This window comes from Magnolia sinica, chromosome 19, assembly GCF_029962835.1.
Source record: "Magnolia sinica isolate HGM2019 chromosome 19, MsV1, whole genome shotgun sequence".
Classification (NCBI taxonomy): domain Eukaryota; kingdom Viridiplantae; phylum Streptophyta; class Magnoliopsida; order Magnoliales; family Magnoliaceae; genus Magnolia; species Magnolia sinica.
The window spans coordinates 28295597-28309941 of NC_080591.1; the positions used below are offsets into that span (position 1 = coordinate 28295597).

General features: G+C 37.5%; 1 protein-coding gene across 2 annotated transcripts; it reads right to left on the bottom strand.

Moving 5' to 3' along the window:
• Window positions 1-5740: 5740 nt before the first annotated feature.
• Window positions 5741-12246, bottom strand: LOC131235299 (uncharacterized). Of its 2 annotated transcripts, XM_058232442.1 has the most exons (6): window positions 11777-12246; window positions 9725-9794; window positions 8093-8212; window positions 6789-7040; window positions 6535-6684; window positions 5741-5989 (listed from the first exon to the last, which is right to left on the bottom strand). In XM_058232442.1, the coding sequence occupies exons 3-6, from the start codon at window positions 8159-8161 to the stop codon at window positions 5948-5950; spliced, it is 513 nt and encodes a 170-aa protein (XP_058088425.1). In that variant the 5' UTR covers window positions 8162-8212; window positions 9725-9794; window positions 11777-12246; the 3' UTR covers window positions 5741-5947. The 2 variants fall into 2 exon arrangements, 1 of the variants encoding a protein (XP_058088425.1); XR_009166046.1 differs by lacking the exons at window positions 5741-5989; window positions 6535-6684; window positions 6789-7040; window positions 8093-8212 and adding an exon at window positions 8328-8351 and having other exon boundaries at window positions 9338-9794.
• Window positions 12247-14345: the final 2099 nt, after the last annotated feature.

The window sequence follows — 14345 nt, forward strand, 5'->3', positions numbered from 1 at the left end:
ACATGTTATAAAGAGATGCTAAAGAAATCAAGAATCAAACAGGGGCAGTACAACTCAAGAACAGCAGCCTAATGTGGGTGTAATATAGATGACCTACGAAGCTTAGTTCGGCATGTGGAAGGTTAGAATATTTTTTAAAGGGGAAGGGAAATAGGGAAATGGCGGTGCGGCGCACGGGTAGGGTTTTTTTTAAGGGTGTAAAGTAAAGTAGGGTTTTCTTTATAAGGGTGTGTGTGTGTGTGTGTGTGTGTGTGTGTGTGTGTGTGTGTGAATATATATATACCCTACAGTGAGTCGAGGTGAGTTGAACCAAGTCGAGCCGAGTTCAATCCGAGTCGAGTCGAGCTAGGGCAAGCTCAAGCTCGGCTTGAACTGGTTTCGAGCTCCAAAAAACAGCTCGACTCGGTTCGAACTCAGCTTCAATCCGAGTCAAGTCGAGCTTTTTTGAGTCGAGTCGAGTGAGCTACCGAGCTAACTCTACTCGTGTACAGCTCTCTACTTACAGGGGTAAAAAGATACATCTCATCTTGTCTCCGAAAAAGCAAAGGGCTCATGTTTGGATCCTCTCTAAATATAACGGGAGCAGTCGACTGATCTACTGACTTACATCTTTGAGAGGATCCTTCCGGTGAGCCACTTGCACTTAATGTGCAGTTGTTCCATTTTGACCAGTGAAAATTTCGTCCCCTCAACCAACTTCTTTGGAATATCTGCCTCTTCCACTTGCTCTTTCTTTTTGGCTCTTCGACTGAAAGTAATCAATGGGTTACTGAATCTTTTGCGAAGCACATCACTGGACAATAAATTAGACTTCTATTAAACAGATGAATCATTGTTTCCTGAAGGATGCATCTTTAAGACGGTGGCGTCTAGGCATACAGAGCTGCATTTTCTTTGAATAGATGAATCCACACCTCCAGATATTGATATATTTGCACCATCCATGTCTACTCCTTGGGAACCTGTATTCCCTTCAATCTGTTCAGCCTTGCATACTGAGCTAGAATTCGTACTTGAAGATAAATCTATCTGAACAGAATTTGGCTTCATTTCAACAGGCGCATCTGCCTTAGTGGGGTGATATTTTCCCTTTCTTGAAGTCTTGTCACCAGGATTAGTTGTCAATAACACCCTACGAGAACGAAGTATAATGGGGCCCATCTCAGATACCTCGGTGCATTTATCTTCCCTTCTTTTCCTTGGTTCTGGGACTCACTGTGGCACAGACTTTCCAGAATCATGCAGTTCATTACAACTAGCGCACAACTGTTTCTCATTAAGGAACACACCTCTGAGTAAAAAGAGGAAAGAACACACATGATGTTAGTTTCATATGTTTGTTAAATTAGAAAATAGAAAAAAAGTTCCTCCACAAGGTATTTTAAGTGTGTTTTTGCTTATAATGTATTCATTAACGGCAACATCAGCCCTGGTTTCTTTCTTGTCCACTAATAAAAGGAAAGAAACTCGGAGAGAAAAAAATAAAAACATAAAACACCAATAAAGAGAAAGAACACTAAACAGGACAGAACAACAACCGTTCTGTGCCACACTTGCATGAATTCCAGTTCCTCAACCCACAGTCTCAGAGTAATTAGTTGGCTGCTACACAGCCTAAGATCTAATGGTGAAAAGAGAACAATTCCATTAGCAAACACCTATTATAGAGCTCCCCATCCAAATCAAGAACTGGAAACAATTGCAGATATTTGAGGTATCAATTTGACAGTGTAACTGACATGTCCATGCCATATTTGGGTATCTATCTGGGACAGGTTGTTCACAAGAATAGCAAAATCACTCAAACATGCAATAAATATAAGATTGATGAAAAGACGGTGCATCTCATCAGTCAAAATACTTGTTAAGGGTTTATCCAATAAATATAAGATTGATGAAAAGACAGTGCATCTCACACACACGTGCACACCCAAAGTTTAGAGTTTATGGCCCCACCAAGGAATTTAAGATTGATGGACAGATAGTGCATCTCATCAGTCAAAATACTTGTCACACAGTTGCAAGTTTGACATTCCCACCTCACCATCTCGTTTTTGCTTCTTTGATGAATCCCCTGCACTCGATTCAACCTTTTGACCGAATGTTGTCCAAGTACTACTTGCACATTCCGGAGATGTCTTTGTGTCTTCAAATCCTTGCACAAGTTCAAATTGAGAAGAGGGTCACTTTTGCTTGCAAGTTATAACCAACTTGCTGCTTATCATTTGATTCAGCCTTCAAATATCCTCCTTAATCTTGGCCCCTTGATAAGGCCCCTTGAACCTAGCAGCAGCCCTAGAGAAGAAGAAAATAAACACATGAGTTTCTATGAACACCATGAATCTAATATCCAGAACTCCCAAGAAGCACCAGATGCTGCCGTTTACAACTCATGGTATTGACAGTAGTAACACAGTACATAACAGTTCACACAAGTTATAGACTACTCAATAACAAATTAATCAATCCAACAGCTTGCAAAAAAAAAAGGCAAAAAAGAAGAAGAAAATTTTGGATGAACCAGTCTTTGAAATTTTGTTAAAACTTAAAACTGAAAACTCTGTTGGGTAGTGGACATCTATGGTCCAAACATGGAAAGGCTTCAACTATCCAGCTATAAAACACCAAACACTACAAGAAAACTTGAGCAGAAAACCGCCAGCAAATCCTTTGACTGCGGTCAGCTAACAGTCAGTAAATCGGTCAGTAAAGGCTTTACCAGCAGTCAGGACCTTTACTGACGATTGTACTGGACGCCGCTAGATCGCCAGTTTTTGCTACACTACCAGAAATTCGGCCAAAAGCTACGAATAAAATCCGTAGCTAAAGATAACTAGCCCACAATGCGAATGTAGCCATTGGTACCGTAGCTCTTTAAAAATTTACTACAGATTAAATCCGTAGCTATAGGGATCATGGCCACCGACAATCCATAGCAACGGAGAAAAAAATAAAAAAATAAAAAAATAAAAAGAAAAGAAAAGGTGACCCACATGCATCCTACTTTTTCTTTTTTTTCTTCTTTTTTTTCTTTTTTTTTTTTTTACACCAGTCTAAGCAGCTAACATACCTTGGTTAATGTCAATGATCTCCTTGTTGCCAATGATTGCCATTGTTTTCAAGGGACTCATTTCTTCTGTCGATCTTTGGTGAGCTGTGTAGTAGTAAAAGGCATCAGCACCAGTATTTCAGAGTCCTTCAGTAGGTTCAGGCCCTCAATGATATTGAGGTTCACCACCTGTGAGCGGAGGTTCTCTGTTTTGTCTACCAAAAGCTCAATCTTCTCACCACAGTCCAGAACCTGCACAAAGGGAGATTACAATGGGTTTATGTTGTTCTTCACATCACAAGATTTAAATAATTTTGGGGGCTTTAAAAGACAAGGCTGCATGGAGGACACTAATCTTGGCATTTGGGTGGCCCAAGGAAAAAGATTTTCCTAACTGCACAAAAAATAAATCCAATGTATTCAAGTCAATGCCATCCATGCTTAAATTCTTTGTCACAAACTCATTTAATTCTTGATTGTAGTATCAACATATTTAAATCATAATTTTAAAACTAACTGCCTGTCTTTATCTTTACATATAAGACTGTTGATTTAGAGAGACTATGGGACCATTGAAACTCCATTAGTTTAAAGGTTTTTGTCTTCCTATGTTGTTGAAGATCTACTAGGTTCAACATATATTTCATAGGCCACAAAATGAAGATCAAAAGACAATCTTACTCACTATCAGAAATTTACTATTGTATTTAGAGACTTCAAATTTGGATGATGGAAAGTAGAAAGTGTGTCAATGGATCCCTTACATGCGCATGTTGGCTCAGCTGAGTATTCTGACTAAGATGAGGGATCAGATCTAAAAACCTACTCTCCCTGCAAGATAAAACCCTGCATTCCACTAAAATTATGTGTTTAACTGGGAATTCAACAAACTATAAATGTAAGAGACCACATACAAACCTGGAGTATACTTCTAGTTATTTTGACAAACAATCAATTGTGTATGTCTATGTAAGTGGACACAGAAGGAAAACATAACCATGAGACTTCATCACTCCATGAAGTTAAACATCTGTTAGATGTCTTTCTCCACAATATATCCACATAATAAGGGCTAAATGAGAACAATTTTAAATTATTACAGATTTTTACAATGATATGCAGAGAAAAAGTTCTGTCATGCATTTTCTACTTTCGAATACAAGAACGGAATGTAAAGTGAATCAATAGTTTCATAAAGGGAATGTAAAGTGAATCAAGTTTCTAAGAAATGCTATATTGCAAAAAGAATGAATCATCTATACCTAAGAAGTTGTAAATGGACGTAGCAGGAGAAGGGGCAGGAGAAATACCCTCCTTTGGAAATATCAATTCTAGTAAACGGTTTTGTGACTCAAAATCGAGCCTTTGACGTAAGCATGTACAACAATAACTCCGAAAAATCCCCTTCTTTGGAAATATCAATTCCAGTAAACGATTTTCTAGAGGAATTTGTTACACCCACACGAGCTGTTTGTGGATATTGACTGGTTAAAGATGGGGTGAAAGTGGGCCTGGCTTGCCCATGCCCTACCACCATGAGGATCACCTTTTGTAAAAATCAGCCCCATCCATGTTTTTTAGACTCAGCAACTTGGATCAATTCGTTCGGTCTTGAGTTGAATCATGACTTGCCTGAGTCAGGTATTAAATTGGTAATGGTAACAAAGACAGAGAGAGATAGTGGAAGAATTGTTATTCCTTTACAGTGCCCGCACATAGATTGGAATCCTTGGAACCAGCTGAATGTGAGACGAGCTTCGAGTGGTTTAGGAATAGAATTTACAAGAACCATTCTGGACTTAGACGACTGCCTCCTATAAGGCTTAGATGATGATGATGATGATGAAGGTTAAAAGAAAAAAAAAAAGAAAAATAATAATAATAAAAGATGTCAGATATGCATGCTCATGCTGGACAAAAAAAAAAACACACAATAGCATAAGAACTGCACAACCTCGGCTGCAAAATTTTTTACCCAGGTGCCACTGTCACTTTGAATTGTGTTTTTGATTTGTGCTCCTGCTCCTGCCTCCTAGCTGTTCATACTTGATAACATTTTGAAGTTGAAGCTTCTCCATTCCCATGCTCAAATCAGTTCCTGCTTACCTTCACACTTTGTGATTACTTGCGCACCAACAAAAAGATCAGTTATAAACATTACCGTGGGCCCTACCTGTGGAAGTATGGAGCTTCCAATAGAGAAAAGAATGGTTACCATTTAGTTCTAACCTACAAAACAAATCCTAGCCATTAGCCACTGTTCCAAGTTATTCCATAGATACATATGCTCCAAATATCAATCTTATGGTAAGAGATGATTACAAACTTGTAAAAAGTGGACGAAGCTGGATAGAGTGAGGTTTAGATGCACATATGTTATCTGAGGTACTACTAGAGTAGCATTCAAAATCCATGCAACAACTACTGCATATGTTATCTAAGGATGGAGAAAGGTTGTGAGTTCAACAAGGGAAAACACAAAATGAAAGAACATTTGAGAAATTATAGTTTTATTCCACAAAGCAACAATGTTAAATATAACAATATGAAGGCCATTTCTCACTTGTTCCACTTTACTACCATTTTCACATCCAGCTCTAGCCACGACTATTTTAAGTGCTGCTGCATCAACATTTGCCTTTCATGGGATCAAGAATAGAAATTATACTGTGTTTTGCTCAAGCTCATACTTGTACACTTGGATCATCTTACAAATTGAATATGATAAGAGAACCTTAATGTATAAAATCAAGCAAGAGACACCTTAATAACAATGGCTTACTAGCTGATGTCGAAGCACTTGGTCATTTCCATAGCAGGCAAAGTGGCATTCCCCCTAGCCATGGAGAAGTAGACATCAAACCCAGTCTTCTTGGATGAACCCAAATGGTTTTCTTTTCATGAGAGGCAAGTCATAACATTGTTGCACCATCTTCCTCCCTAAGAGAGATAAAGGAACATGATTTTAATCATGCAACATCTGCACCTACTCTATAAGTGAATTAAATACCTCCACAGATGAAATACACAAGAAATTCAAACCAATTTTCAGGAAAAACAAAAACAGTTGGACTGATAAAATAGTGTAGCATCAACAAAATAATGTGGAATACCCTAAAATTTTCACAAGCACAATGGTCATGACAAGCTCCAGTATACTATATATTACCAGACATAGCTACATCTAATTATCTAATTATCTAGATATGGATTACGCAAGAGTGACATCACAAGCACCAGGAAGAAACACTAATTACTTCAATTATATCAAATTTCTTTACAAAGTATCAATCTTATTAGCATTTATGCAGTGAAAACTCTCAACTAATCCAGTTAAGATCAATTACAAATAGCAGGGAAGAAATATAGTGGATTAAAACTATGAGAGAGTACAGAATTCAATCACAAAACTCTTCAATGGGAGTATACACAACTCGCAATTTCCATGGAACTGGAAAGAAATAGGAGTGTGGAAGTTCAATTACCTCAAGAGGCAATGCATCTGCTGCCAAAGCACGATCATCAACAACGAGGGGATTCAGACCATCTGAAGAAGTAAGTTCATGAATACTGCCAAAAGTGGCTACCAGCGTCTCAGAATGGCAACAAATGGAGGTAAAATAGTCACTCTTTTGCTGATGGATGAGCCACAATGCAGAATTAACCATAAATAATCGATTTCCCAATTAACAAGGACTTCAAATTTGAGCTGATATCTACAAATGCATCAAATAGATACCTTCTGGAGGGCAATGGGAATTGCTAGGCCTTTTCCTTTTGCAAAGCCCACAACTCCATGATAGTTGCCACAAGCTAACATGGTAGTGTACTTGACCACTTGTCCTCCCTGAAACATGAAGTGAAGAGAAAGATCACATACAATAGAGAAATGAATTTTATTCCTAAGAAAGAACCCAAATAAAAGAGAAAGGGGCATCACCTTTGTAACTTTGCAAGTTCGATTTACATTGATTAGTTTCATATCAAAACCCTGCCATTATTCCAAAAAAAAAATTAGAAGTTCTCAAGAAGAATGAAGTACACAAAAGGTTGGTGCAACAAATGAATGACTTGCAGCTTAAATAAAAGGTTTCACAAATAATTATAGAGAAAATTTCTGAAGCAGAGCTTGTAAGAACAGGTGAAAAAGAATCATATCAACTAAAATACAATGCAATTAAAGATGAAATAGATGGCTATAGCAAGCATCCATCATAGGAAGCATGAAGAGATAATAGGAAAGTGATTTTTGCAAGAGGGCTTACACAAATGTCTATGTTGACAGTGGACTGTTGGCAAGTTAATCTTAAATAATCCACCATCATAGGAAGCATTTTAAGGAAAGGATTTTCTCCAGAGGACTTATAGATTTGTCTATGTTGACAATTGACTGTTAGCAAGTAATCTTTCTTTTTTCTTTTTCTTCTTCTTCTTTTTTAACATTGTTGGCAAGTTATCTTAAACCATCCATTGCTTTCATATAGGGGTGGTTGCCTGATGAGTGGACTAGCCATGTTGGCACTCTGCTGCATTTGCATGTGGAGAGCGTGCATATGGGGATAGCAAGCCCCTTGTTTACCAATAGGTCAATGAGATGATTTTTTTTTTTTTTTAATTTAGAAGATTTTATTGCACAAAAGGCCAAAAGCCAAAAGAATTATAGGAGAAGTAAAACCAAAGAAAAGAGAAACTATAACTACAAATTAGCCAAATTTACAGCAAACTAATCCGCCACAATTGCCTTTGCATCTTACTCCTCACTTTTGATACATCCAGGGACTTGACATGCTAGACCAGAAAAAAAAAAAAATCATTTTCTTTAAAACACAGGTTTGCATTGAACCAAAAAAATAGACTGGTAAGTCTACAAATATTTATAGAATCTAGAAAAAAAATTAAGATTCAGGTTTACATTGAAAAAATTCAACAGTTGCTCTAAAAATTGGAACAGTAGAGATTCGAAAACTTAAATTTGAAGCACATATATAACCTTTTCTAGCCGAGTCTAAGACTAAACCAAGTTGGAAACGAGAACCAACATACCGTTTCACCATCATCACGAGTCGTTCCAGTTGAATTGATGTAAAGATAAATTGGCTGGTTTGGATCCATCCATTGCAAGTAAAGCAGTTCTATCACGAACTCTATGACAGTTGGCACCAACTAATCAATGCAAATGGCTAATTATTAGCACATATTGTGCCATTAGATAAGACATGAGAGTCTACTAATAACAAATTATATATGTAACAATATATAGGGAGACTAACAACTGAAAGGCTCAACATTCGCATGTATAATTCTACAAGCAATAAAAAAATTTAAAAAAAAAAAAAAAAAAAAAAACAACAAAACATGGTTTTACAAGTATTAACAACTATTTTCTGAATTTTCCATATTACTATAAAATCTATGAATCAAACTTGCATAGGGCCTAGATATCCAGATAATTTTTTAGACAATTTCACATCTAGGAAGAAATAAACCAATATCAACAGTCTTCCACCACAACGAAGTGGGAAACTGAACCTGATCAGCTATGAAAAACATGTGGCTATGGAAACACCATTATAGAAATGGCCAATTTCAATTAAAGATCACATATTTAAAAGTTACTTCCTTTCACTAAATAAAACAAACGAGATAAAACAAGAAAACTCAACTTTCTACCATACTTTGTTCTCCAAACCCAAAAAGTCTTAAGTTCAATTCTTCAATCTTGAACCTTGAGACTCAAAACTCCTTTTCAATTGGTCAGCGAATATAATTGAATTAAAGAGGAGAAAATCAACATTTGTGTTATGGAAGAATCAAGCCTATGTTTACACTGAAGAAGCCTGCAAAACAATGCAGTTGGCTTTTACTTTGTAAAGTGGCTCTTGAGAAACCAAATAAGCTTTTGAGGAATGCTTGAGGATGACTTTCCCAGTACCCAAGCAACCTAGGCAATCTCTTTCACAAGAAATATGTTTCCACAGAAACAGATTCGCTTGGAAATTGAGATCCATGGAGTTTCATGGAAATCGGAGTTCTTAGCAAGAGTTCAACATAAACAACACAAACCTACAGGAAGAGCTTCATAATAGTACAGACATTTTAAAAGAATAAAGCTCTGATGAAATAGTCACATATACTCATATTTCAATATGTCATTATAAAGTCAAGGGGCTGAATAATGATATCAAGTGACTGCATTCCTATTTGAAACAAAATCTCATATTTATCTCAAAATACTCGCTTAGTTTTTAATGCCAAAAATCCAAATTCAATACTTGCATAAAAGTTCACCTTTGAATAATGGATACTCCACACAACTTCTTGTATAAGTCTACTCCAGTGTACATGGACCCTGGATAGAGAAAAAGGAAGTCTACTCTGATGCATCTCTCATGTTAATGATGCATTGTGATCGACCGCAAGCAAACAACATGCCCCAATATTAAGATAATCAAATGCAAACATTATCAGTTAGAGGAATAACAAACTACTCAAATGCAAATGTTATCAATTAGAGGAATAACAAACTATGTTACATAAATGTGAGGGAATGAACAGATAGTACACGGCTTGCATGAAGTTATATTGTAGTCTTCTAAACAAGAAATCACTTGTTATGCATGCCTCTTTTTCACGAAATGCATGCCTCACTAAGCATGAAGTCATGAAAATTCTTACTTAAAGGCGACTATGGACACCCAACATGAAGTCGTGAAAATGGATTCACTTTTTCCTCTAGTTAGATGGCCTATGTAAAGAGAATGAAAGTATTAGAAGTCACTAATCCATTAAGTGGACAAACATATAGTTTTATGGCTCAGATTTCAATTTCCTTGCAACTTACCCATAACAAACAACCCATTTGGGATATTAAATCAAGATCTAAAACTACCATGAAATATTCATTGAAGAGAATTAAGTCTCTTGCCTACTCTACAAATCAGAATAGGAATAAACTTTCTCACTGATGTTGACATTCTTCAAGTTCATGCCGGTAAAATCATCAACATATATGTAAGAACTAGAACCTTATGACCAAAGGTCCTCTTCAAGATCCTAGGGGAAGCCTCACAACTGGTTCACTCCATACATCACCATTTCAAATTTAGAAATGCAAGTAAAACATACAAATGGAAGCACGGCCAGGTAAAGTATAATCGATCCATTTCACATGAACTGGTACTGATTTTCCCTGAATAATGATACCCAAATACTTTGAGAAAGATCAATCACCCGTGCATATTAACAAACAAAGTTGTACTTGTTGAGGGATGATTTGTAATGGCATTCCTGTAATTCTTTTGTGATGGCAAACTTGCAACTATATTGCTTTCTAGATCTCTCCAATCCTCCTAGCTATTCTAGATTCTTCCTGCATTTGGTACTAGAGGTTTACAAATATCATATCTTGCATTCTATCACTTAAAATTGTCTGCAGTCAACATGGTATCTGAGCAAGTTCTCTGATCTTGTAGAAAATTTTTAAGCTTCACATCTCTATGGACGTAACTAATATAAGACACAGAAGCATGGTGTTGGAAATAGAAAAAAAGACTATGACTAATAGAAAAGGCAAATTTCTCCAAGACTTCATCAATTATATATCACTTCAGCTCAATAAACAAAAACACAAATAGGAAAAGCTGGAGAAAAAACTAGAATCTAAACGTTACAGCAATAACTTGGGACTGACTGTTGCAATTGAATTAGGTTTTATCAACATCATGTAAATGCAATTTTCCGACATTTTCAATTTCATCAGCTTAAGGTTTGTAGTAACACACCCACATGAATGGCCTAAAGCTTAAGCTGAATGTGTAGGAAATGTAGATATTTGAGTGGACGAGTAGGTCTTAAAAATTATTCAGCTACTCCTAGAGTAGATAACTATAAAACATAAGCAGCTTAAGAAATGTGTAATAGGAAATGTCCATTTTGATTTTGAACTCAATGACACGTGATGCTACAGCCTAGGAGTTAGTTCCACGAAAGCCCAGGAGTGGGCCCCACAAGTTGTTTGATCAGAGATTAGGGGGCCCTAGAATAACAATCCAATACAGAGTTAAGTAATTGGTCAAGCTTTTTTATATTAAAAAATCTTATGTGGTGAGACATTTCAAGAAATTAATCAACATTTCAAATAACCAATTTCTACAAAAAAAAAAAAAAGAAGAAGAAGAATAAGAAGAAGAAGAATTTTTTTCTGACTTGAGGTGCTTCCATGAGGTAATGCTTGGGGAAATCAACTTGGAGCTGGTACGATTCATTGGTGAGAAGCAGAGTCTAGTTGAGGAATTTCGTCAAACATGTAAAATAGCATGAAATTCAACCTGCACTGCATCTTCCCTTCACGAACTCCCATGCTCCAGTTTTTCATTTATGGCATGCACTTACTATTTATGCCCAAACACAATAGCGAGAGTTCTCTAAAATTTCAACTAACCTGATGATGCATTCGGACCCAAAGTTTATTCATCTCTGTGAAGTTTTGAAGTACAAATTCCATAACATCATTACAATGTTAGCATCCCTGTAAGAAGACAATGGACAGGGTATAGAGCATTTTATCGGTGATTTATAAAAAGATATCATTCATTTTTCAAGATATCTACACCATATATCACATAAGAACCTTAGATCTGACAAGAAAACAAGGAATATCAAAGTAGAAGGGCAGAAAACGCAGACAACATAGGAAAAAGATCTCAAATCTGACGAAAACTCACTGACTTAGATGTTGTGCTCGAGGTCCCAACATGAAAACCCTAATCCTCTGTATAATCCAAAAGAAGCAGGAGATATCAATTTTCTCCATTTTACATTGATCCGATGATTTGTACAAAGAGATCAATGGGAATCAGAAGTTCCATGTGAGCATGTTATCAATAGAGGCACCCTAGCGCTTTCCTTCCAAATGCCCAATAACTTTGTCTCTCGATCTTGATGGAGGCTGATCGACCTCTTCGAGCTCTTGCACTGCCAAGAAGAAGGTGGAGTCATGCGGGGGTGGGGAGAGAGAGAGAGAGAGAGGGGGGGGGGGGGAGTCGTGCGGGGGCGGGAGATCGAGAGGGGTAGGGAGAGGAAGGGAGAGAAATCGAGGACGGGAGAGGGAGAGACGAGATGGCGGAGATGGAGATGCAGAGGGAGAGAGATAGTGAGAGGTAAAGATAGTGAGAGCGAGAGCGAGAGAGTCACGCTAATTAGGGCTTTCTACTTTCTTTTTTCCTTTTTTTAATATTATAAGGACCCTTTGTCCGCGGCCGTTAAAACTAGCCGTGGGCAAAGGGTAGCCCCAACGGTCGGCTAAGGCCTAATTTCTTGTAGTGAAAATATGGGCTCATAAAACATTGGTAACTATATAATTCATGAATAATATGCTACAGGTAAAAAAAATTACCTTATAGTACAATGCAAAGTACGCATCAAGCACATTAACCCAAAATAGTAGAGAAACCTATTGAAGACAAAATATGCAGCCAAAGGCACATTCACAATGGCAGACCAATGAACCATGGTTAGAAAACTCAGCAAGCTGACCAAAACAAAACCAATTTAACTTAAACAATATAGAGAAAACTGACTTATTGGTTATTTGATTAAAAGCTCATGATCATTCTGAACATACTCTTTAGTAGATTTTCATTTCTTTTACAACCAACATATGCCCACATGGTTGCATGCTGCATTTAAGTCCTCTATTGTTTTTAAGCTCTCGATCATTTTCAACACAATTGTTTTTAAGCTCTTGATCATTTTCAACACAATCCTTTCCAATTTTTCTTTTTCTAAAACCTACATATACCCATGCAACTATACACAATTTGAGTGTTGTTTATTAGGTTAGCAAGATGGTGCAAAGGAACCTATTCCATAATAGCATGTGCTTTCACCAAGATTATACTAATTTCAACCTCGTTAGCATAACCCAACAACACACAAAAAAGAGAAAGAACCCCACAAGAATTGTCACGCCCCAAACTCAGAAATCGGATTCACAGGAATCCCGATCACCAAATCCGGTGCCGATAGCCTCCGTAGTATCCCATTCTCAGCTCCTAGTGTCCAAACGCTAGATTTCCGATCCTGGAATCCTACAAGGAGGATTTTTCCAAAATACATTTAACTCATAATAAGCATAACCATAAGATTACCTAATTCACAAAGGCAACATTATCATCACATATCCACTAATATAATCATTTGAGTACAAAGCTAAAAGGAAATACATAAATCGAAAATCAAGCTCCAGAAGGTCGTTACACGCTTCCAAGCTCAACACTGCTGCAACCTAACATCACCTGCACACATATATCGTACATAAGCTTATAGAAAGCTTAGAGGGTGGTGTAAGTGTGTGCATAAGGTAAGTGCCAAGTAAGCAATATCAGAGTAATCAGAGTAAGCGGAAATACTGATAAACCCATAATCATACTATATCAGAAACACTAGCAAGATCATAAATCATACGAAATCAGAGGAATGCAAAAACATACTGATAGGCCCATAAATACCATCAGTCTTATCCAGGCTATGCGACGCAGAAATATAATAAAAATAATATCATATACTGATGAAGCAATGAAGATCAACTATGCAATGCAGAGACAACAAGCCAAATATTAGATGCCACTGATGCAATGCAATATACGAATCCTGATGAGTCCACGAATACCGTCAGTTGTATCTAGGTCATATAAATGCATAAACATAGTAACCCGAAATGCCATATGTGTCGGATGTAATGCGATATATGGTGCGAATGGAATGACTATGCTGGAGTTTGAAGTCGGGATGATAGTACGTAGTATCGCAGGTCACGGGGTCCATCACAAGGGACTTATATCCAAACCAGTCCCATACCTAAATTTGGATAGTTAGACTCAATGTGGTATACTCCTGATCTCAGGTTAGTCGCTCGCCCAACCGAAATTCTGGTCATGCGAATGTACACGTAACAAATGGTTGCGCACCATCCGCCCGAGTGGATAGTGATTGAATGAATGAATGAGTATGCAATGCCTGCTCAATAAGTCCACATATCAGTACGGTTCCTCTCTGAAAAATCATCGGGGTCTATTACACTCCAAACCAGATTGTCGCCCCATCGCGCGCAACAAGGTGAGTGGAAGAGACCTCTCTATCCGCCTGCCAATATCGGGCCCAGCTCGTCGATAGCGGACCTATTCCTCGAGCTGGTCAGACTCAGCCTAGCATTGCCCCCTCCTCTCGGGCAGGTAAGGTCGTACCCCCTTCCAACCGACCACGACACAGTGGGAGACGCGGCCTAACGGTATACGGC